Source organism: Arachis ipaensis, chromosome B8 (genome assembly GCF_059453495.1).
Source record: "Arachis ipaensis isolate K30076 ecotype BB chromosome B8, ASM5945349v1, whole genome shotgun sequence".
Taxonomy (NCBI): Eukaryota; Viridiplantae; Streptophyta; class Magnoliopsida; order Fabales; family Fabaceae; genus Arachis; species Arachis ipaensis.
Genome location: NC_142443.1, coordinates 141,836,505 through 141,859,504, shown reverse-complemented (window position 1 = coordinate 141,859,504; position 23,000 = coordinate 141,836,505). Strand labels below are relative to the sequence as shown.

The 23,000-nt window shown below is 33.2% G+C and overlaps 5 protein-coding genes across 8 annotated transcripts; 3 read left to right on the top strand and 2 right to left on the bottom strand.

Annotated features, from left to right (window-relative positions):
• The first annotated feature begins 838 nt into the window (after nucleotides 1-838).
• Nucleotides 839-4,030, top strand: LOC107612720 (glyceraldehyde-3-phosphate dehydrogenase GAPC2, cytosolic). Its single transcript, XM_016314433.3, has 12 exons — nucleotides 839-1,091; nucleotides 1,204-1,227; nucleotides 1,364-1,464; nucleotides 1,613-1,728; nucleotides 2,027-2,126; nucleotides 2,336-2,482; nucleotides 2,571-2,631; nucleotides 2,744-2,841; nucleotides 2,962-3,104; nucleotides 3,265-3,348; nucleotides 3,482-3,571; nucleotides 3,726-4,030. Exons 1-12 carry the CDS (start codon nucleotides 1,088-1,090, stop codon nucleotides 3,766-3,768), a joined length of 1,011 nt encoding a protein of 336 aa, XP_016169919.1. The 5' UTR covers nucleotides 839-1,087; the 3' UTR covers nucleotides 3,769-4,030.
• Nucleotides 4,031-5,904: 1,874 nt separating this feature from the next.
• LOC107611831 (large ribosomal subunit protein uL6m-like) lies at nucleotides 5,905-7,321 on the bottom strand. Of its 2 annotated transcripts, none has more exons than XM_016313723.3 (3): nucleotides 7,128-7,321; nucleotides 6,559-6,939; nucleotides 5,905-6,211 (listed from the first exon to the last, which is right to left on the bottom strand). In XM_016313723.3, the coding sequence occupies exon 2, from the start codon at nucleotides 6,910-6,912 to the stop codon at nucleotides 6,604-6,606; it is 309 nt and encodes a 102-aa protein (XP_016169209.1). In that variant the 5' UTR covers nucleotides 6,913-6,939; nucleotides 7,128-7,321; the 3' UTR covers nucleotides 5,905-6,211; nucleotides 6,559-6,603. The 2 variants fall into 2 exon arrangements, with proteins under 2 accessions (XP_016169209.1, XP_088352613.1); XM_088496487.1 differs by having other exon boundaries at nucleotides 6,559-6,948; nucleotides 7,128-7,320.
• Nucleotides 7,322-9,208: 1,887 nt separating this feature from the next.
• On the top strand, nucleotides 9,209-13,801 carry LOC107612896 (uncharacterized). The gene is made up of 8 exons (XM_016314670.3): nucleotides 9,209-9,979; nucleotides 10,472-10,630; nucleotides 10,959-11,051; nucleotides 11,196-11,270; nucleotides 11,367-11,438; nucleotides 11,829-11,966; nucleotides 12,046-12,366; nucleotides 13,132-13,801. The coding sequence occupies exons 1-8, from the start codon at nucleotides 9,431-9,433 to the stop codon at nucleotides 13,414-13,416; spliced, it is 1,692 nt and encodes a 563-aa protein (XP_016170156.1). The 5' UTR covers nucleotides 9,209-9,430; the 3' UTR covers nucleotides 13,417-13,801.
• A 947-nt stretch (nucleotides 13,802-14,748) lies between these two features.
• LOC107612897 (uncharacterized) lies at nucleotides 14,749-18,675 on the top strand. Of its 3 annotated transcripts, none has more exons than XR_001613872.3 (13): nucleotides 14,749-14,972; nucleotides 15,047-15,184; nucleotides 15,259-15,343; nucleotides 15,426-15,502; nucleotides 15,588-15,691; nucleotides 16,176-16,305; nucleotides 16,493-16,609; nucleotides 16,696-16,781; nucleotides 17,149-17,215; nucleotides 17,397-17,475; nucleotides 17,660-17,751; nucleotides 17,936-18,084; nucleotides 18,198-18,675. XR_001613872.3 is itself a non-coding variant. In XM_021110227.2 (13 exons), exons 1-13 carry the CDS (start codon nucleotides 14,838-14,840, stop codon nucleotides 18,231-18,233), a joined length of 1,299 nt encoding a protein of 432 aa, XP_020965886.1. In that variant the 5' UTR covers nucleotides 14,749-14,837; the 3' UTR covers nucleotides 18,234-18,675. The 3 variants fall into 3 exon arrangements, 2 of the variants coding, with proteins under 2 accessions (XP_020965886.1, XP_016170158.1); XM_021110227.2 differs by having other exon boundaries at nucleotides 17,932-18,084; XM_016314672.3 differs by having other exon boundaries at nucleotides 14,753-14,972; nucleotides 17,941-18,084.
• Nucleotides 18,676-19,947: 1,272 nt separating this feature from the next.
• LOC107611799 (ankyrin repeat-containing protein BDA1-like) lies at nucleotides 19,948-21,644 on the bottom strand. The gene is made up of 3 exons (XM_088496716.1): nucleotides 21,449-21,644; nucleotides 20,885-21,333; nucleotides 19,948-20,277 (listed from the first exon to the last, which is right to left on the bottom strand). Exons 1-3 carry the CDS (start codon nucleotides 21,594-21,596, stop codon nucleotides 19,948-19,950), a joined length of 927 nt encoding a protein of 308 aa, XP_088352842.1. The 5' UTR covers nucleotides 21,597-21,644.
• Nucleotides 21,645-23,000: the final 1,356 nt, after the last annotated feature.

Here is a 23,000-nt window from a genome sequence, read left to right as displayed (position 1 = left end):
GGAATCCTTTCTCTTAATTTTTTTTAGGTATATATTTTGCAAATGAAATAAAAAAAAAACATTAAAAAGTTAGAGATTGTATTTTATTTCCTTACAATCTATTCTCATTGAATTTGGTGTAGAATAAATATTTTATTTTCGTCTTTTAAATGGTCATGATCCATTTTAATTTAGTATTTTTAATTATATTTTTTATTTGAAAGACAAAAGTATATATTTACTATGCATTGTGTGCATTCAACATGTAGATTAGGAGATTAAATTTGGAGATTATTTTTTGTTTAAGGTTTACATACAGTTATTTTTATATAAAATTAATAGTTAAAAATAATTAAATAATAAATTATATAAAAATAATTACAGATAAAATTTTATTTATACTTTCATATTTAGTATATAAAAATAAAAAAATTAATTAAATAATTTTGTAAAATATTTCATATCATTAAAATATCATTATTAAACACACATATAAATTAATTTTGTTGAGAGAGAGAGAGAGTGCAAATCCACGTTTTGAAAAAGAGTAATATGAATAATATGTATATAAAAAATTAGTTACTATATCAATTATTTTTGTAAAATATATACTAAAATATAAAATAATTAAAATGAATTAAATATATATTATATTTATACACGTAAGTATATCGATTCACGTGAAAATATTTTAATATAAAGATAATATTTAAAATTTGATAAATAATTTAATATATTTAATTAAATTATTTAATATAGTTCATATTTTAAAAATAAATTAATTTTTTTGTTTGAAAACACAAAGGCATATTCCGTTGGGATAAAAGAGGATAATAATATCAAACTCAACAAGAGTCAAGAAGCCACCAGAAACCGGAGACCTAAATTGGTGACACAGCATGGCGAGTCATACGTGTGTCACGTACATTAACATAATCACCTCTTTCTCTCTCTCTTCTCGAACGTTAACCTACCCTTTCGGTCACCCACCTCAATAAAACCCTACTTTCCCATAACACTCTTCACTCACTCTTCACCTTCTTCACTTTTCTGTTACTCTCTACCACTCACTCTTCTACTTCTCTCTCTGCATCAACAATCTTCAATCATGGGTACACAACACTAATCACCTTCCATTTCTTCTTCCTTTCGCTACTTCATTTCTTCTTCTCCGATCTAACTTGTTTTTGTGTTTCTATTTTGATTGAAATGATGTTGGATCAGGCAAGGTCAAGATCGGAATCAACGGTACAAAAACCCTATCTCTTCCGTTGATCTATCTTCTAACTCTTCAGATCCATTTCTTCTACTTGCTTTACTACTGTTTTTGTTTTAATTTGTAATTTCTTTTTTGTTTTGTTATTTTTGAATTTGTTTGCGACAGGATTCGGAAGAATCGGACGTTTGGTTGCTAGGGTTGCTCTCCAGAGAGATGATGTTGAACTCGTTGCCGTTAACGATCCTTTCATCACCACTGACTACATGGTTCGTTCTTAAATCCTTTCAATTTCATTGATCTCTACTAACTACTAAGCATGCACAATTTTAAAATATTTTCTATGATTTTTTTTCCATTTTGTTTTTTGAAGAAGTAGCTAGATCTGATGGTTGAGTCGGTTTTTCGATTTTGTAGACATACATGTTCAAATACGACAGTGTTCACGGTCAATGGAAGCACCACGAGTTGAAGGTCAAGGACGAGAAGACCCTTCTCTTTGGCGAGAAGCCAGTCACTGTTTTCGGAATCAGGTATTTTCATCCTTTTAAGTCTCCGATTATGGTTATTTCTGTTGTTGGTTTGTATATAAAATAAAATGATTTTGCTGTACTATTTTTATATGAGAAATGATTTTTGAACTCGCTCTGTTTCATACTCTGAGCTGACTGGAGCCTCATCCACCTTTGGATGGGATCCTGTCCTCCATATAATGGAGGCGCAAGGTGTTTGAGAAAGAAACATAGTACATGCATCGTAATTCGTCGTTTGTTTGTGTGCTCACGGGCTCGATTATATGGTTATTTATGTGTTCTGTTTTTTTTGTCTCAGGAACCCTGAGGAGATTCCATGGGGATCCGCCGGAGCTGACATCATCGTTGAGTCCACCGGAGTCTTCACTGACAAGGACAAGGCTGCGGCCCATTTGAAGGTTTGTCTCTTTGTACTGTTTCCATTTTGTATGATTCTGTTGTAGGTACTTGTTTTATGATTGATGCCAGTTTTTTGTAGTGTCCCCTGTGGTGGATGATCTTGTTTTGAGTGTGTTGTCAAGCGTGAATCTGCTGGGTGTTATTTTCATTTCTTACTTTCGAGTGGTCGTATGATTATTAATGTAGTGTTTTTTCGTGTATAATACAGGGTGGTGCTAAGAAGGTTATTATCTCTGCTCCCAGCAAAGATGCCCCCATGTTTGTTGTTGGTGTTAACGAACACGAATACAAGCCAGAGCTTGACATCATTTCTAATGCTAGCTGCACTACCAACTGCCTTGCTCCACTTGCCAAGGTATTTTTTGTGATCTGACATAGGAATTGTTATTATCCCTTTTTACGTCTTGTGTTAGGATCGTAATTGTTGATTGTTGCTATTGTAGGTCATCAACGACAGGTTTGGCATCGTTGAGGGTCTCATGACCACTGTCCACTCCATCACTGGTGAGAGCCTATTGCTTGCTACTATTTGCTAGTTGATTATGCATGTTGCCACGTGCCTATCTCATTGAAATTTGATGCTAATTCTGGTTTCTATTTCTTGTTTTTGAATCAGCCACCCAGAAAACTGTTGATGGACCATCCAGCAAAGATTGGAGAGGTGGAAGAGCTGCCTCCTTCAACATCATTCCTAGCAGCACTGGAGCAGCCAAGGTGAATATTTGACATTATGTCGTGGCATTTAAGGCCTTTATGGTCCATTAAGATATAATAGTGTTTATTAAAAATCTTCTGTATTTACTTTTACTCATTGTTGTTTCCCTGTCTGTATAGGCCGTGGGCAAAGTCCTCCCTTCTTTGAATGGAAAATTGACCGGAATGGCTTTCCGTGTTCCCACCGTTGATGTCTCCGTTGTTGACCTTACAGTGAGGTTGGAAAAGCCTGCCACCTATGACGAAATCAAGCAGGCCATCAAGTAAGGGCAGCTTTCTTAGAATATCAATCTCATCTTTGGATAATATGTTGTATTTGAATGATCGTACGCTGAATTTCAAGTTATTGGATATTGAGGATTAGTTTTTTTTTTTTTTTTTGCTATTTTGGTTCATCTGGGTTCATGTGGTTGCCTTTCTCAGGGAGGAGTCAGAGGGCAAGTTGAAGGGCATCCTTGGTTACACAGAAGATGATGTAGTTTCCACCGACTTTGTTGGCGACAGCAGGTGTGTATTTTGTTGAAAAAACTTTTCATTTCTGCTGGTTGATACAATACCGAATTGTTGTTCATATGAATGCTCGTTAAACTAAGTCATGGATTGATGCCGTAACAATTTTTATCATGGTTCCCCCCCACAGGTCAAGCATCTTTGATGCCAAGGCAGGAATTGCATTGAGCAAGAACTTTGTGAAGATTGTTTCGTGGTATGACAACGAGTGGGGTTACAGGTAATACACCATTCACTTTTTCCTTTACTTCACATTATTTCCTGTGAGATGGGGCAATCATGGTGTTGATTACTGTTGAGTTGGTTAATATTTATTCAAAACATATCTAATTTTCACGAGACATTAATGCTTGGTTTATGTGTGGCCTTTTCAGCACTCGCGTGGTTGATCTTGTTGTTCACATTGCAAAACAGTAAGGTGGTGCTGCTGCAAAGTAGGACTACCGTTGAGTACTGTGTGTTTATTATGTCCAGCTGCAAAGTCTCTGAATAAATGTTTTCCGAACCCGTGATATGTTACCCGTTGAGGAGTGTTAGCTCTTTCTTTTTTGACTTTTATGATTGCCTCTCGTGAATTATGGATTTTGGTTCATATATAGAACTTGCACATCAATGTACTTTGCTCGGCTTTTTATTCATCGCTATAGTGGATGATTTTCACACCATCCTACGTTTCTCATCGCTGGTTCTCGTCTTCTTTTTTATACTTTTGGTTTGCATTTGGATAATGTCATAATGAATCTGATGTCTTTTTTGGTGATCTCGACATGCGCTAGGAAATCCTCCATTATATTTGGACCGAAAACCAGTTTTTCTATTCTCTGCTTGTGTTGAAATGTTGATATAATTTGGTTTTAGGTTTTTGGGGTGATTTTGTGTATGTTTGTTTAATACTTCGCGGATAATACGAGACTATTTAGATGGAAATGTTTCCAAATTGCTTTTCACCTACACAATACCAAACTCTTGAACTCTAATCAAAGGTCCATTTCGGCAGACAGGCTAATATTTTTTTCAATTATTTTCAAAATTAAATTAATAGCGGTACCTTTAAATTTTTTATACATTTTTCTATAGTCATCAGTTAGTACATTATCATTTTTAATTCTCAATTTGTTTGTAAAGAAACAGGAAGCCTTTTTTTCCCCTCGAAAGAATGAGACACCAAAATGATAAAGCAATCCCCTACTTCTACTAGTCCATACTAATTGCTAAATACGGGTAATATGAATTCCTTTTTGAGTCCTATTAAGTAAGAAACTAATGGGATCGATACTTATTTTTCCAAGTAATGCCAATTATGCAACTTTAATACAACTCTTGTGAAAAAGTTGAAAATGTCCTCACCATTTGGGATTGTTATGTTTATTGTGGACATAATGCATCCATCTTTGCTAGATAGACCAATCGATGAAAAGAAAGTTGTGTTCGAAAAAATACATCCAAAAACCATTATTAAAATAAATAAATAAGAGGTGATTGTGATTATTCTCACACTACATATTTGTGAATTTGTGATTGGTTCCCATAAATGGACTATTCTTGTATTTCATTAATTTTGGAAGAAATTTTGTATGTATTTGTTTACTCAACCATATTGGCAGAATAAATTAACAAAAAATTAAATGTATAAATAGAACCTTAAACCATATCAATGACTCCAATTCTTGTTGGGAAGTAATGTGTTTGCGGTAGACAAGTAGAGTATTCAAAAATTCTAGGTAATCTTTAGGACTTTGTAATGTATCCTTGACTTCGTTTAAAGAAGCAACTGCTTGATTATCCATTCATGGGATGACAAAATTCCCAAGTAACACTAACAATCATAATAAAATTTCATTGTTCTTTCTTTTTTCTATGACTTTGATTATATTTATAATTATTAAGAAAACACAAATTCAAGAGTAATCTAAAACAAATATTACTAAATAATTCTTAATTAATAAAACAGATATTTAAATAATTTTAAACACATATATATTAAATATATAATTGATAATTCAATAGTAAGTTATATATAAAAAAGAATGAAAGATATAAAATATGTAAAAAAAAAAAAGCATACAAGCTTATTCATTGAATACAAAAACACACAAAATAAAAAAAAAACTAAATACTACTCAATAGTTTGTAACTTTGCATGAAATCTTGTTATAAGTCGAATTATTAAAAAAAAAATGTTCCATTTTAATTTTTTTTTATTCTTTTTGACTTTTCATTATGCACTTAACTTTTTCTAACTACCACCATTTGCCACCTAAGGCCCACCTACCCAACAACAATCTTGTGAAGATTATTTCATTGGCTAACCTTTTACACTCGGCTTATCCCCATAACGACCTTCATAACTTTTCATTCACGGGAGCATAAAGACAAGAGAAGATACTAGTTAAAATGACTTATTTTGAATAATTATTCCAAGTTGTATACAATTAATATTTCTAAAATTTCAAATTTTTATATATATGTTCCAATCACCAATCCATCAATATTTAATTTGAAGGAAATTACCTGTAACTAAAATTGAAATCGTTTATATAACAAAAAATGCAACACAAAAATACTTGAATATATCATACTACACATTCTGTAAGTTGTTTATAAAGCTCTCTCAAGTGAGCAAAATCTAGACAAAAACGTTATACACTATTAGCATAAGAGCTAATAGTAAAATCAATCATACTAATGTTTGAATAATACATGATTAAATTAAACAAGTTGACCAATCAATACAATCAGCAAACTGTATTGTTAAAGCTACTGCAAAATATTATGATCCTTTCTTTGCTTACATCTTCAATGCAGCTCTTGCCATGACCAAGGCACCATCAAGACTTTGGTTTCCACCAATAAATCCACACTATTTTGACATTTTACAGCAAAAATAAGAAATTACACACTACACTTTACCGTGATATTATTTTATTTTACTTTATTGTTAAAGCTAAAGAAAGTAAGAAACTATCCTCTTTTGTTGCTTTAACCAAATTAGTGAATTTTCCCCTCTTCTAAAAGAACAATCAAGTTCACTGTTACTTTAGCTAAAGTTGGTTATTATAACCAAGGCAGAGGCAGCAAGAAAAGAGAACCAGTAATGACAATTGATTCAAGCAAATTCTAAAATCACAAAACTAATAAATTGATCAAAACCAATTAATAGAAGTACAGAAGACAAACAAAAGAGGATTATTTAACAGTTATCTCTACCTGATACAAAATGGATGGATCATATGTTATGTTTGGTGTGGCAAATCATTTAGATTTCTTTCCTTGCTTCTTCTTGATGACTTCATCAATGTACATTATACCTTTCCCTTTGTAAACTTCAGGAGGCTTGCAATTGCGCACTGTGGCAGCAAACTGGTGCACCCTTTGCTTGTCAATTCCGGTGCAGCAAACCACATTGTTCTTGAAGCAGAACACACGCACCGCCGGCGGCACCGCCAATTCAACCTCATGGCTGTATCCAAGTTTCAGATACAATAACCGACCTTGAGCTTCCGCTCTAGCTTTGTATCCAACTCCAACAATCTTCAGAAAACGGAAAAACGACGCTTCCATATCTTAATCAACGCCAAAGAATGAATTCTACAAGATCTGATTCAGATTCAATTCAGTGTTCACTACTTATTCATCTTGTTTTCAGATGCTGACTTAAGGTGTTGATTGCCAGCAAAAATTACTAGTGATTTTAACACAAGTCAAGATAAATTTACTCCTTCACAATGTAACGGAAACAAAACAACCCTAAGAAAGATAACAGAGATAACTCTTACTTGAAATGGAACAGGTGGACGGCGACTGGTGGAGGCAGACGGCGACTGGTGGAGGCAGACGGCGACGCCACGGGGAGCAGCGGTGACCGTGAGTACTAAGGAGGTGATTCGCACGGTTGAGGCAACAACCCTACTGATGATCCCCTAATGAGGAGAGCCCGGAGATGGGCTGTATTGGGCCAAGCGTTGGTCCGATTTCAAGTGCCTTGGCCATTTGGGCTGAAAATATAAAAAAAAATGGATGATACGAAATAAGTTAAAAAAAAATACAAGTTTTGTTCATTAATACAAAAAAATAAAATAAATAAAACAAAATTAGTTGGTCTAGTGATTAGCTCATTAGTCTACTTAAGCAAGTATTTGGGGTTTGAATCCCGCCTTATGCATGCAGTAATTTATTAACTGGTGACAAACCTTTAAATGAAGCTCTAATCTATAGTGACGGATTAATTCTTGGATTACTGGATTGAGAAATACCGTAGAAGGATATATATATATATCTCAATAGTTTGTAACTTTGTATGAAATCTCCTTGAGTATGATTTTGGTCCGAAAAACGATTTTAAAATCAAGTTAAACCTTACGTGTGATTTTGTATGAAAAAAAATTGAAAACAAAAATTTTTTTTAATATTTATCTTAAAGACTAAAATCGTACTTAATCCTTAAAAAAATTATATATATTTTTTAAACTTTTTTTTGCCTTTTTATTATGCACCTAACTTTTTTTCAACTACCACCATTTGCCACCTAAGGCCCACCTAACCAACAACAATCTTGTGAAGATTATTTCATTGGTTAACTTTTTAGTTTTTACACTCGGCTTATTATCAATACTTTTGTAACTTATTCGTGGGATCACAAAGCTTTTCCATTTTTATTATATGGGTTTGTTAATATATTCTTTAAAAACACTAGTTAAAATGATTTATTCTGAATTATTTTTTAAAGTTGTATACAATTAAAATTTTAAAATTTAAAAAGTTTTAGTTTTCAAATACGAAGTTGCTATAATTAGTTCCTTAATTAGTGTTTTTTGGGTTAGCTAATTTAATACCCAAAAATAGTTTTATAGAGAAACAATTTTTTTTTTAACATATAGTAGGTAAATATTTTATATTTTTCTGTACAATAATTATTCAAATTATATTTACTTCTGTTTTTCTTAATTTATTGGTTAATTGTTGTTGAAAAAATTAATTCTATAATTTTTTTGTTTGTTTGTTTGTTGATATTTGTCATAATGAATTATCGATGTCCTCTTTATTATTGTTGTTGTTGTTATAATAATACTAATTATTATTATTATTATTATGACATGCTCTTTATACATATTCCTTTTTACGGTAAGCAAAGATATAGCTTTGACCATAGCATTGTTCATATTTGAAGCAAGAGAACAAGATCATTTTAGATGAATAAAATCAAGGCGATGAGTATTAGTTTGCAAATATGAAACATAATATGTTTCAAATGTACAAGTTTAGTAAAACGACGTCGTCATTTGTATTGAAAATAGTTATCTACACATAGACAAATTAACTCACATTTTCACTCAATTAATTACCATTTGTAACATTTTTGTCCATTAAAGATGATTAGTAGTTTAGTACTTTTCAATTTTTTTCAGTAACAGCTAAATAAGTACGTTGCATATGGTTAGTAACGGGGATATTTCTCAATAAGTAACAAATAATTGTTTAACGGCATTAATGCATTTAATAGGAAAAAATAAAAAAATTAATTACCTTTGCTTTAATTTCTTTAGTTTTATGACTACAGTTTAGTTGTCTACTGCTCCACTGTATTGTATTGAGTTCTCTTATTAAAAAAAAATATTTTAAATTGTAAATAAGATAATAGCTTACTTTTATTATATATTTAAAAATTATATTATCTTAAAACAAATTAAAAAATCATATAAAAACTATTATTATTAACTATTGTTTGAAATAAATAATAAATTTTCAATGGCACACAAAATTGGTTGACCAAAAATAAAGTAATATATGCACTAGTATTTTTTTTCTCAATAAATCATGAACAATAAATAATAAATAATTCATAAACAACGATCTTTTTACGTTATTGTTATATAAAATTCAAATCTCTCACTTTTTGATTTCTCCGCCAATCTTCTCTGTATATTCCTTCCTTCCTTACTGTGTTTCAAGTTCACAGAGCTCAGAACTGAAGCTTCTTCGCATACAATGAATTCAACTTCTTCTTCTTCATCTGTTTTTAATTTTCCAATTCAAATTTCCCAAACACTGAAACCCTAACCTCTCCAACACGTTGAATCCAATGGCCACTGCGGCGTTCAAATCCACCACAAAACGAACTCCTGTCGGAGCCGGAGCTTCAGCTTCTTCCGCCGAGGACACCGCCTCCTCCAACCGCAGCGGCGGCAGCTCCACGTCACTCCACCACCGCCGTTCAAGGAGCCTCAGCAGGTTCTCCCGTTCTCTCACTTCTCACGAGAACAACGATAGCAATAGCAGCAACAGTAACGGTAACGGTTACGATTTCTCTGCTCCGAGGAGAGGGAAGTTCGTCAACACCGTAAGAGGCTCTGGATTCCCGGAGATCAGCCTCGACGACCTCGCTATCGAATTCTTCGAGTCAGCGAACCGAGGCCGCTCCTCAGGTTCTGGAAGGTTCGATTCGGAGGCTACTCCTGCCGCGTCGCAGAGGAGAGGGAGGTCTGTATCGAGGAAAGGCTCCGGAGCTGGAGATGATCGGAGGATCAGTATCGGCGGTGGCGGCGGCGGGGGAAGAACGGTCGCCGATGCGAATAATCCGAGGAGGAGGAGATCGGTTTCGGTGGTTCGATACCAAATTAGCGATTCTGAGGTCAGAAGTAACTAATGCTTTGCCTATAATGTGTTCAATTTACATTTCCTAGGATTGAATTTGATTTCGATTTCAATTTTAATACGTGCGGTTATGCACTTCAAAGGAATGAATGTCTTTGAATTATGCATTGAGAGAAATTACAGGGAATATCTTGAGTTTAGCAAAGTGTGAGCTCTATTCTTATTTTGTATAACACGGTAAAAAACGTTTTCATGAAAGCAAAATATGATTTAGGACTTCAAATGTTGTTGCTTTATACTGTTTTGAGAGATATATGGTTCATTTTCATTTGGATATGCATGTTTGGTTTTTGTTTTCATTTCACTTTTAGTTTTTTTTTTTTTTTTTTTGAATTTCGTGAAGGAAAGAGACTTAAAAAGTATATGGTTAATCATTGTTCGGTCAACCAACCTTGATATAACTATTAATAACATGTCACATTAGAAAAGTACTGAAAATATAAAACCATGTATGATTTTTTCTTGGCAGAGTGACCTGGATCATTCTCAGAAGTCTAGAAGTCGCGTGAGTATGAAAAATACTGATAATGGGAACAAGCTAATGAACAAATCAGTTGCTTCAGATCAAAGACCAAGTCTTAAGAAGTCTCTAAGCCAGAAGGATTTGAGACCGTTTGATGGCTACTCTGTAAGTACTACATTTATCGTATTCTCTTCTAATGTTAGTATTTGTTTCTTTATGTGAAACTTCAAATGTTTGTTATAAAGTTTTTCCAATTAGATCTTGTGATGCATCAGTTGAAACAATATGCTATGCTAGGAGATTTGAATGTTTTAACATTTACTATAGTTTGGATGCTGAGGTTGAGGGGGAAAACTAATGGTGTTGATAGAATTTTTAAAATGTCTAAGATAAAAGTAATAAAAGGAATAGTAAACTAATGTTATTCTCAATATCTCATTGCACATATTTTTGTAATTTAGCTAAATCTGTTAATCTTTCTATTGCTTTTCAGAGTCATTCTTCAGTTCTTACGGATGATGAAGGAGCAGGTGTTCACTTTAATAAGAATGGAAGTGAGAAACAAGTGGTTTATCCACAGAAGAAGGTTGATGAATTACAGTTGTTCAAAGCTGCCTCAGTTCAATAATATTCACTTCTAATATTCTTCCTGTTTCGGAAAAAAAAAAAAAAAAAAAAAAAAAAAAAAAAAAAAAAAAAAAAAAAAAAAAAAAAAAAAAAAAAACTTCAGGTGGCAGATTCAGTCAGGGATAATGGATCACACAAAGTAACTCAGAAAGAAATTAGGCATTTGGGAATTGAACAAGTATGTGTCTGTTACATGAGTTTATTTTCTCTATATCTGTTGTTAATATGAATGTCATCGTGCATTGTCTCTCTCTAATGAAACACTCACTTTTAGGCTGTGGCAAAACCAAGAGGTGTTCAGTCTGTTTCTTTGGCTAGAAGGAACTATGAAAGTGAACTGGAACAGGTAATAGAATTTTTAGAAGATAAATGGTCTCCTATTTATTCGTATAACACGAATTTTTTCATCCCTAGAACATTCACATTCTTTTGGTTGGTGTTTTATAAAATTGTGAATAACGGTAAGTGCTGACTTTTTGTTGCAGCTATTCTCCATTTGATATTTTCGGATTTTCTTTTGCTTTTACTATTAGTAAATTTATAAAATAGCTTAGCAAATGATTTATTCTTATCATTATTCTTTATTCATAATGGTATCCTGGTTCTTGAATTTTAAATGTATCATGGAAAATTGCCTTCTTGCAATTCATGCTTGCCTTTACCAGATGATATAATTTTTTTAAAATACAATAATTGACGTTAGACGTTATTCTTTTTGTCTGTTTGGAACTAACAGTCACAGAAGCGAAAACAGGAGTTGTTAGCTGAAATAGTGTTTGAGGAGCAGCGAGGCAAAGAACTTTCGAAGATTGTTAATGAACTGGTTCCTGCTACTAAGAACAATTCTGCACAAAAACCATCAAGAGCCAGGAAGGTGGATAACTCTTTTACACTAAGTATTCTGATAATGATTTTGCTGTTCGGCCTTTTAACCATTGTGTTTTATTTTTCAGAGAAGTAATGACAGGAGCAGAATGTCTATGTGCTTAACTGAGGAGGCTGAGAGATATATTGAGGATTTTATTTCAAATGTTGAAGATACTACAGATATTTCTTCCCTAGATGGGGAAAGGAGTGATACAAGCTCATCCATTGGAGGTTTGATAAAGCCGGAAACATATAGTAGCCCCCCAATACCTAGATCTATTCCTGGTTTAACGGATGGGGTTACCTTGCCATGGTTACAATGGGAGACTAGTAATGATGTTTCTCATGCAGCAAGCCTGAATATTGCACAGATGACCTTGACCCCAAAGAGTGCAAGTTCAACTCAGGTTATCACTGAACTTTAATTATTCTCCAAATGACAGGTTGCTTGAGATCAAATTATTTTGCTTCTTCCCGGAAATAATATGACTATATGAAAAATACCGTGATTCTGACTTACAAGCCTGGTTTCAATCAATGTGAACACAGAGATCATGTTTTTTGATTGGTCATATTAACATGGTCACATGTAGTCTAGCACACTGCACACCATATAGTCCAAATATGTCCCCTGATTTGTTGCATAATTGGATGGTTTTAAGTAGCTAGTAAGATTTTGGATGCATTTGCTTTTGAAAAGCGGCTTTTTCTTAAAACTTATTTTAAGTATATTGTATTTTTCTTTCTAGGGAAAGTTATTTTCTACGAATAAATCATTTGCTAAGCTATTTAGTTGTTAGGGGAATATTCGATGCAAATTGAAACTTTTTGAAACAAAATTGAAACAAAATAAAACTTGGGTATTTTTGAAATTTTTGACAAACTTTAGAGACAAAAAATATACTTTACCAAAATAATTATAATTTGATTAACTTTTTCTCAAAAGTTATAAATCGACTCTAGATCAAATTCACTTAAAAGGTTTTTCAAAAGACAATAAAAAAAATCAATCGAAATGGCCAGCATAATCAATGAATTGAAAGACCGCTCTTTGTTTTAGAAACAAATTTTAAAGATTTCATACATACTATCTTGACCCCCATTTTCTGATGTCTCATAGTTCATATTTCTCCTCTTTTGGCTTGGATTATTGAAATTCATTGATTCCATAGGAAATATCGAAGGCACAAGATCAAAGTAGCTATTCTGTGAGCAGTCGTGGAAGTTGGAGCCCAGAATGCCTTAGAGAGTATATTGGAAAGGATGTATACAGTAAATTTGGAGAATCTTATAGTTACTCAGACAAGTCTTTCTCGGCCACATCCAAAGGATTAAGGTACGACATGGATGAGTACCTTAAAGCTAAAAGCAAAGAAGATATTATAATTGAGAGATGGAGGCAACAGCATAGAATTAATTCTGGCAGCCTCGTATTATGTAACCTGAGATTATTTTGAGAAATTATTGTTTGTTGATAGAGCACTTAGATAAATTGCACTTGATTTAAAAGATGACATCTCAATTGATAGAGCAGAATCCATCTAAGTGTTCTATGCACAGGCAATTATTTCTCAATTGTTTTAAGATATGTCTCTGCCTTTGAAGGGTGGCCAATTTGCCTTCTTCTGTGGCATGGTTTCTATTCTGTGTATAGATAATTATTCGTATTATTGTAGTTCATCAGGCCATGTTTGCAATTTGAAGGCTATATTTGAAGCTAGTAAGCTGGTGAACGATATAAACTTTATATGCCGAAGTTTTTTGTTCTTGTTTATCACACTGTGCCTGTGGGGTTTAATATATATAAAAGTTGTCGATATTATAATGTGTTCAAATTAAAAAGTTTTTATATTCTTATAATATAATTGCTCTAAAAATTTAAAAACTTGAAAGTTTTTATGCTTTAACAGGAATTTTCTATATTTAACACCTTAAACAACTTTTTATTATTGTTATTAGAAAAGTATAAAAATGTAGTAATTATTAGTTTTTGTGTTTATAAAAATTTTATGTTGTTGCAAAGAAGTTTGATTATTTTGATCGTTGATAATTTTATTTAAAAAATAATATACAAAATTATCCTATGTATGCACAAAACATTTGGTGTTAATTAATTATTTGTATAAAATATATATTAAAATATAAAATATATTTAAAAAACATGTGAAATAAAATATATAATAACTAAACTAAAGTGGTACATTGAGATTTTTTTTTTGTTTTAAGATTTAGTAAGAAGTACAATATGTTTTACAATTTGAAACCGCTAGAGTAATGGACTAATGGAGAAATTAAAAAAATTCCGATTAAAAAGCACAATTTTCTAAAACTTATAATGTTTATTTTATATTTTATTAATACATAATAAATAGTTATATACTTATATTATTATGTAAAACTAATCACTTGTATAAAATATATATAAAAAAATTATAAAGTAATACCTGTTAAATATATAAATATATCATATATATCATATTAATTTAGTGAGTAATTTTTCAGTACATATATTTTGAATAACAAATGAAAAATAGATATTGCCACTTTAGTTTTAATAATGCTATTTTTTTCCCTACAAATTCATTCATATAACACAAATTATATAAGGCGAATAATGTAAGTATAAAAGTTCGTGTGAGCATGGGTAGAAGACAGGGCAGAGGCACGTGATTGAAAGTTGAAAGAAAGAAGGACAGATAGGAATAGGATCATAGGAATTGCAAAAAACGTCAAACAAGAGCAGCCTTAGGAGTGGGGTCGTGGGGAGGGAAAAGTTGTGAAAATAATTGTTGCTTAGTCAGCAATCCCAGGAGATCCAATCAGCTGGCACCATGATGACAAACTACCAAATACCATTCCAATTCAGCAAATTACAGGAATGGCTGATTCTCGGGAACAGGAACAGGCTCAGCCGCTGCTCCTCCCTGCTTCTGATTCGAATTCCAAGCCAACTCAGTTTCAACGCCCTCCCAGAGTTGCCTCCCTTGATGTCTTCCGTGGCCTCTCTGTTTTTGTAACTAACTAACTAACTCACTCACTCTTTGTTGCTCTCTTCTAGTCAACGCCCTTGACAAATTCGGTTTTCAGCTGATGATGGTGGTTGATTATGGTGGCTCCATCTTCCCCATGATAGCTCATGCCCCCTGGAATGGAATTCACTTGGCTGATCTCGTCATGCCTTTCTTCCTCTTCATAGCCGGAGTTTCTCTTGCTCTTGTTTATAAGGTAACACGTTACATCTTCTTCTTGTTTCCTCACTCATTATTCCATTCATTCATTCATTATTCATATAATTTCAGACAAGGCCTCCAAGAAGACTAGCAGCCACATCGCAAGCCTTACTCAGAGCACTCAAACTCTTCGCCGTTGGTATCCTCCTTCAAGGTAATCGTAATTCCTAAGTATAATTGTAATTCTTATATACCATGTAATTCTTCTGATTTGTATTGGTTATCATTCAATTCAGGTGGCTATTTTCATGGAGTAAATTCCTTCACTTTTGGTGTTGACATCCAAACAATACGCTGGCTGGGAATTTTACAGGTGAGGTATTCCCCCTTCTTTCTTACAACTTACAACTCACAATTCATGATGAATCTGTAAGTCTTCCGTTCTTCTGTCAACCCAGAGGATATCTATTGGATACATTGTTGCAGCTTTATGCGAGATTTGGCTTCCACCTCCTCGCTGCAAAGAACACAAATTTGACCTCAGAAGTTATTTCTCGCATTGGTAAATTTGACCTCTCTCACAATCGCTTTAATTCCATTATGCAATCATCATCCGTGTTAAAGATATAACCATTCAAGTCGTCTCCTCCTATCAGTTTAAACTTTTAGAAAAAGTAGTATCATGACATAGTATCAGAGTTTCTATGACCGAAAAGTTTAGAATTGAAAAAAAAAAAAAATAGCATAAGGCAAATAAAGAGAGTAAAGAAGACCTACTTGTTTGAAGGGGTGTGTTAAAGATATAATTATTTATGCAGTCTTCTCCTATCAGCTTAAGTTTTTGGGAGAAATGGTATCATAACAATCTGTTAATGTCATCGCTTAGACAACTGTATACTGCCTCTCTCTGGTTACTGTTTATCAATCCCCAAATATGTCAATAGCACTTAACTTCATTTTAATGAAATAATATTTTCCCTTCATTTTACCTTTTACTCAAATAGCTGAATACTAGTAGAGTAGTGATGTTCATCCATTATATGCAGGTTTGTTGCTGTAACACTATTGGCGCTTTACTCGGGATTATTGTATGGTCTATATGTGCCAGATTGGCAATTTCCAGAATCAATCTCAACCTCTTCTTTTCCTCAAATTGATGGTGACATTATTTACACGGTAAGATTAGGCTGAACCTGGCTTTGACTTTTGTTCTGGATTTGATGCATGAGCCAATGTTTTTAATTACAATATGATCTGCATATGTTTACAGAAGATGGTTTTCTATGCTAATTAAGTTTGCATGTTTAAATTCATTTGTTGTAAATATGCTGCTGATGATTGCAGTGTTTTCAAAATTGATAAGGTGAATTGTTCTGTGAGAGGAGATCTTGGACCTGCCTGTAATTCTGCCGGAATGATTGATCGCTATGTGCTCGGCATTAACCATCTTTACAGAAAGCCTGTTTACAGAAATCTTAAGGTAACTTATACTTGCTCAATTTCTTTGCTCCATGGTTTACTGCATAAGATGATACATCAATGTCTTGCTCATGATCTACCTGCCAGGAGTGCAACATGTCTACCAAGGGCCAAGTTTCGGATACCTCACCTCCATGGTGTCATTCTCCATTTGATCCAGAAGGCATTTTAAGGTGCTCAATCTAAATACACTTTCTAAACTTATTTTTCTTCTTTTATAATTCGATTGATTAAGAAAATGAGGACCTTAATTAGATACCTTTTTGTGAGATCCTTGTTTACTTTGAACAATCATAACTGTGTGTCCTCATTTTTTTTATGTGATCTTGTTTGATTCCTTCTATTGTACCATGGTTTTGATGAACCTAAAATGGATTGTTTTCTATAAATTAAATTGCAGACATCAGTAATCTACTATCATCTTTTGTTCTTAACATTCTTTATTAGTATTCCATTGTGTGTAAGTTTCATTTTGGTTTTAAAGTCATGTTGGTTGGACCAATAGATAGACAGTTTATAATCCTTTCCAATTGTTCACAGCTCCATAACTGCCGCAGTGTCATGCATTATTGGACTTCAATATGGCCATGTTCTTGCCCATCTACAGGTAAGATTGAGCATCAAGTTTATTGAAACTCATGGCATGTAAAATTTATCATTCTCAATGATATGAACACTTAAAAGCCTTGATACTCTGGTTCAAATATTGTGTATCGGCATTGAGTCATCTCCCATACTTTTAGTTAACTATGGATTCAAATTTACTTTTCTGTATAATTCTACTATAGGAACACAAAGGGAGGCTAAACCAGTGGCTATGGTTATCAGCTTCATTTTCGGCCCTCGGGTTTTTCTTGGCTTTAATAGGTGTGTGCTATATAAGCTGTCTGTGGATTTCTTCAATATGTGGAGTACTTACAATAGGTTACTAACTTACAGTTTAAGGATGATCTTTCATCATCATGATTGTTTGTATTTTTGCAAATTATTAGCTTCTTTTTAAGTTAAATGATGCTATAGAAGAAATGATATATATTTTATCCTTTTTCAGGCATTCCTCTAAATAAATCTCTGTACACAATCAGTTATATGCTAATAACCTCCGCAGCTTCTGGCCTCACGTTCATCGCTTTATATGTTCTGGTGAGTTATTACTTCTTAGTGCTTTTGCCAGAGAATAATATCTGGATACGGATTCGATAATATATAACATCCTTTATTGGCTTCATTACATTTTTATATTCTTTTCGTGAGCATTGTGTCATGTGGCATTTACTTTTGTTTTACATTTTCTGATTTTGAAGAAATTGTAATAGTGTTTAGACAGTGCAGGTAGATGTTAATGGTCACAGGCGTTTAACAAGTGTGTTGGAATGGATGGGAAAGCACTCATTGAGCATATTTGTGCTCGTGTCGTCAAACATGATTGTGATTGCTATTCAAGGATTTTATTGGACTAAGCCCGAAAACAACATTGTAAGATACTCTTGCATACTGCTTTACACATTATGTTGTCAGTTTTAATGTAGTTACCACTTGCCACAAACAGTTAACCATACCATTTGAATGCACATATCTTCTCCTTGCAGATACATTGGATTGTAACACGTTTTGTGCACACATAACATAAGGTCCTCTCGTATTGCTAGCTTTGCACGCTTCGTCTTCTTTCATAACACGCATCCTCAGGCAAAGGGATCAACAAATCGAGCCTCCAGCAAGCTAAATCATCAAAATTACCCTTCTCTCCCGAGTTTGAGTGCTTACTCAATTGCATAGGTGCTTCAGTATAGCACGAATTCATCAAATACTATGGGGTCATTAGAAATAATCAAACTAATCTTTGTTGAACTTCCATCTTTGCTTTTATAAAATTGTGAATATAAGTGCTGACTTGATAAGGTTCTACTGCACCTATTCTCTGTTTGATATTTTTTATTTTCTTCTGACTTTAGTATTAGTATATTTATAAATAGCTTAGCAAATGATCTATTCTTATTATTCTTTGTTCATAATGGTATCCTGGTTGTTCTAAAGTTATGTTATTTAAAAAATGCTTTCTTGCAATTCATGCTTGCCTTTACCCCATGATATACTTTTTTAAAATAAAATAACTGACATTAGAAGCGAAAACAAGACTTATTAGCTGAAACAGTGGTTGAGGAGCAGCAAGGCAAAGAACTCTCAAAGATTGTTTATGAGCTGATTCCTACTATGAAGAATAATTCTGCACAAAAATCATCAAGAGCCAGGAAGGTGGATAACTCTTTTACACTAAGCATTCTCATAATGATTTTGTTGTCTGACTTTTTAACAATTGTATAATTCTATTTTTCAGAGAAGTAATGACAGAAGCAGAATGTCTATGTGCCGAACCGAGGAGGCGGAGAGATATTTTCAAGATTTTATTTCAGATGTTGAAGACACTACAGATATTTCTTCTCTGGATGGAGGAAGGAATGATACAAGCTCATCCATTGGAGGATTGATAAAGCCAGAAACATATAGTATCCCACCCACCAATAATACCTAGATTCCTGGTTTAAAAGATGGGGTTAGCTTGCCATGGATACAAGGGGAGACTAGTAATGATGTTTCTCATGCGACAAGCCTGAATCATAAAGCACAGATGACCTTCACCCCAAAGGGTGCAAGTTTAACTCAGGTTATCACTGAACTTTAATTATTTTCCAAATGAAAATGTGCTTGAGATCAAATTGTTTTCCAAATTATATATATTTGATACACTATTTGAGAAGTATTTTTGTTCATAATTGTAATTTGATTCTCTTTAGAAGTGAGGTATTGCTAACTTTTTTCTCAAAAAACAAAGTTATAAATTGAAAGACCAAATTAAATAAATCAAAGTTTTAAAAATTAAAATGAGATACAATTGTAATTTCAAAAACTAGTTTGATTATTAATTCAACCACATCTGGAAGAACAACTAAAAAAAGTCTAGGTAGGGATATCACATGAACGCCGAAAACAGGAGGTCACACACAGGAAACCAAAAGAAAGAGAGTACAAGAACACCACAGCAAGCACCTTCAATCATACCGAAATATTTTCCTAATAATCTAACGGCGATATGAGTGTCGCAGATACTAGATAACTTACAAGAAACAACCCAAGTGGGATTAATACAAAAATGGATAATTTTGTAGTTGGCATCAACCCAGAAATCATGGTAGCCCCGAAGCAAAGGGTGAGAAAGTTCAATGATGTAATAGAACCGAAAACATTGCTTGACAAGACAGATTTTCCTACTGCAGTAAAATTGAGGGATGAAGTAGCGTTTACAAGATTATTACTATTTGGACCATTGTTGCTACCACCCTAAGTGAGTCCACCTGGGGGATTTAGAACTGTATGATAAAGTGCGGTCACGACGAAAGTAGCAACTACCATGACAGCGTTGCGTTGTTGTTCACTTACTTGCATTCTAGTGTGATTCATTAGTATGAACAAAAGTGTCAGAGTTGAGTTAAATTTTAATTTGTTTTCACGATTGGAATCATCATCAATTGATACACCCCGTTTTGCTTTAGCCTTCAATAATGTTTTTATAATCGTTGGTAAAGCAAGAGCTTCTGCTAAGTCTAATGCTGTTCGATTCTCCAAATTCTTGGCATTTATCTTCACTCTTTTCATCAATAAATCAACAGCCTGCGTGCACCCAATTTCAAATTAATTAACAACTAAATTCGATCAAATGGAAAAGTATGCTGTTTTGCTGGATTTTGAACTTATTAATAAACGATTGGTTTGGAAAAAAATGAAAATTATGAAATGAGCTTTTTTAATAACTCTTGTAATTTGAAAAAAAATGTTTTGTTATGATTAACTGAATTTATTTTATTTAATAATTGTTAGACATGTTATAAAGGACAATTTACGTTTTATTTTAGAGAGAGTTGAATATAATGTAAATAGAAAAAAAAATAAATAAGTCCTTCATCATTTGATTTGTATACATTTAAATTTTTGAGAATTTAAAAATACATTTAAACCTTGATCTTTTCAAAACTTGAATATATTGATTCTTCATATTTAGTTGGACCTGTCGGACCGAACGAAAAAATCAAATGTGACTCTCATGATATGTATGCAAACATGAAAGAGTTTTTAAAATTAGACAAATTAGATCTAGGATTGATGTGTCCATATTAAAATAAAAAAAAGTAAAAAATTACATTTTTAAATTCTTATGAACTTAAATGTCTACAGACTAAAAAATCAAGATCACTTTGTCCTTTTCTCGCAAGACTGATACCTGTTGGTTAGCATTGAGTGTTGCTATGTGCAAAATGGTATTGCCATCTGAATCCTTCCAGTTTAAAATAGAGCGCTCTAAAGAATAAGCATCCTCACGGACAATGCTCCTGACCCAGCCAACCAGAATTTGAAAGGCTCTCAAGTTTCCATTTATGAGCGAAATATGGAGTGCAGTCTCATTTTTCATATTCACATCTTCAATAGAATCAGGGCATGCTTCAAGCAAGTCAATTAAAAGTGTGATGTTTTCATTATCATCACCAGATTGACATAGAAAATGCAAAGGAGTGACGCCTCCTCTTCCTTTAACACGAACGAGATCTTTGTTGATTTCTACAAGGCGACGCACCAGATTGTGTTGATTGTTTTTTAATGCAAGGTGGATTGGACTAAAACCACCAAATGAAGGCTTCAATCTCATAATCTCTATGGAAAACTCTAGATGTCCTGTAAAAGAGAGTAAAAATCATATTTTACACAAAATTATTAAGAGAGTATATATTAAAGGTCTAAAATTGTAATATGATTTAAATAGTAAAATTGGAGATTTAAGCGACTTTGCCTGCAGATGCAGCAGTGTGCAAAGGAGTGTTGACAAACGGTACTGCATCAACTTCCTCCAAAATGCGTGGATCCTGCTCAATAACTTTGTAGATAGTGTCTATTTCTCCTAACCAAGCAGCAGCATGCAACTCCCTAATATTTGCCATGTTTGAAAACCTTCCTTGATTTTCTTTTCAGAACCGAGGATCTTAATACCAAATGTTGGGACGGAAAAAAACTGGACTCAACCCTTGAATGGCCCGATTATAATAAGTGGCAATCGTTTACCTTCATTTTCTATGTATTATTTGAGTACCTTGTGAATGATGTCATAAACTATATTTTCTAAGAACTTGAGTGAAGTCAAACTATATATTCTAAGTTGATGAAACTGAACAAAGCGCGTGATTTTATAGTTTTTTAAACTTTCAATATTATGCATTTTTTTTTTGTATTGGGTTTGAGTGTTGGGCCAACTTTCCTGTCCAATCCACATCTCTACATGTTCAAAATATACATTCGAACAATCAACTTGTGTTTATTGTGTGGTTAGTTTTCAACTATAGCTTGCCTCTCATTTGCATATTCAGCTAGCATGCACCCTGCTTTAGATCCTTGCTGATCAATCGCAACTTCTCCACTCTTGTTTAATTTGCACACCAAGCTGGAGTCTCCAACCGAGTATCTCGTTGGCTGCTTCATATATACTTCCAAATTATCATGGGTTATTAACTTATAATAAGGATGATTTCTTCATCATCGTGATTGTTTGTATTTTTGCAAATTATTAGCTTCCTTTTGATTTCAATGATGCTATATGAGAAATGATACTTGTGCTCGTGTCGTCAAACTTGATTGTGATTACTATTCAGTATTCAAGGATTTTACTGGACTAAGCCCGAAAACAACGTTGTAAGATATTGTTGCATGCTGCTTTACACATTACATGTCCAGTTTTAATGTAGTTGCCACTTGCCACAAACAGTTAACCATACCGTTTGAATGTACATATGTTTTCGGAAATGAATCCTCTCCAGTTTTTTTAATACTTGACAAGATCCAGTGTGATTTCTCATCTTTGATTCTATAAACGGGACCAAAAATAAATAAGAGAGAGTAATGAATGGTTAGATTAAGCACTGGATACCATCCAGTTTTTTTCACTGAAGAGGATCCACTCCCCTTCATACGTTTCGTCTTCCTTCATAACAAACATCCAGCAAGCTAAATCATTAAATTAACCTTTCTCTCCTGAGTTTGAGTGCTTACTCAATTATATAGGTGCTTTAGTATAGCAGATTTCATCAAATACTATAGTATAGTCCGAGGGAGATTTTGATGGAAAATTACTATAAAAAGAAGGACCTAGCTTTTACCAGGTGCTTGGGATTGCCTTTCACATGGGGTCATTAGAAACAATCGAATTAGTCTTTGTTGAACTTCCATCTGAAATTGTTGGACTTTGCTTTTATAAAATTGTGAATCTAAGTACTGACTTCATAAAGTTGTACTGCATCTATTCTGTATTTGATATTTTTTTATTTTCTTCTGGCTTTAGTATTAGTAAATTT

Coding starts and splice junctions, on each gene's coding strand:
- LOC107612896 (XM_016314670.3), top strand. CDS start 9,431: ATGGCCACTGCGGCGTTCAAATCCACCACAAAACGAACTCCTGTCGGA. Junction 9,980..10,471: donor ACCAAATTAGCGATTCTGAG/GTCAGAAGTAAC, acceptor TTTTCTTGGCAG/AGTGACCTGGATCATTCTCA. Junction 11,052..11,195: donor TGGTTTATCCACAGAAGAAG/GTTGATGAATTA, acceptor AAAAAACTTCAG/GTGGCAGATTCAGTCAGGGA.
- LOC107612720 (XM_016314433.3), top strand. Junction 2,127..2,335: donor AGGCTGCGGCCCATTTGAAG/GTTTGTCTCTTT, acceptor TGTATAATACAG/GGTGGTGCTAAGAAGGTTAT. Junction 3,572..3,725: donor GACAACGAGTGGGGTTACAG/GTAATACACCAT, acceptor TGGCCTTTTCAG/CACTCGCGTGGTTGATCTTG.
- LOC107611799 (XM_088496716.1), bottom strand. CDS start 21,596: ATGGCAAATATTAGGGAGTTGCATGCTGCTGCTTGGTTAGGAGAAATA. Junction 21,334..21,448: donor GCACACTGCTGCATCTGCAG/GCAAAGTCGCTT, acceptor TCTCTTTTACAG/GACATCTAGAGTTTTCCATA. Junction 20,278..20,884: donor CACTCAATGCTAACCAACAG/GTATCAGTCTTG, acceptor GGGTGCACGCAG/GCTGTTGATTTATTGATGAA.
- LOC107612897 (XM_021110227.2), top strand. CDS start 14,838: ATGGCTGATTCTCGGGAACAGGAACAGGCTCAGCCGCTGCTCCTCCCT. Junction 15,503..15,587: donor GCTGGCTGGGAATTTTACAG/GTGAGGTATTCC, acceptor CTGTCAACCCAG/AGGATATCTATTGGATACAT. Junction 16,610..16,695: donor CTGTTTACAGAAATCTTAAG/GTAACTTATACT, acceptor TCTACCTGCCAG/GAGTGCAACATGTCTACCAA.
- LOC107611831 (XM_016313723.3), bottom strand. CDS start 6,912: ATGGAAGCGTCGTTTTTCCGTTTTCTGAAGATTGTTGGAGTTGGATAC.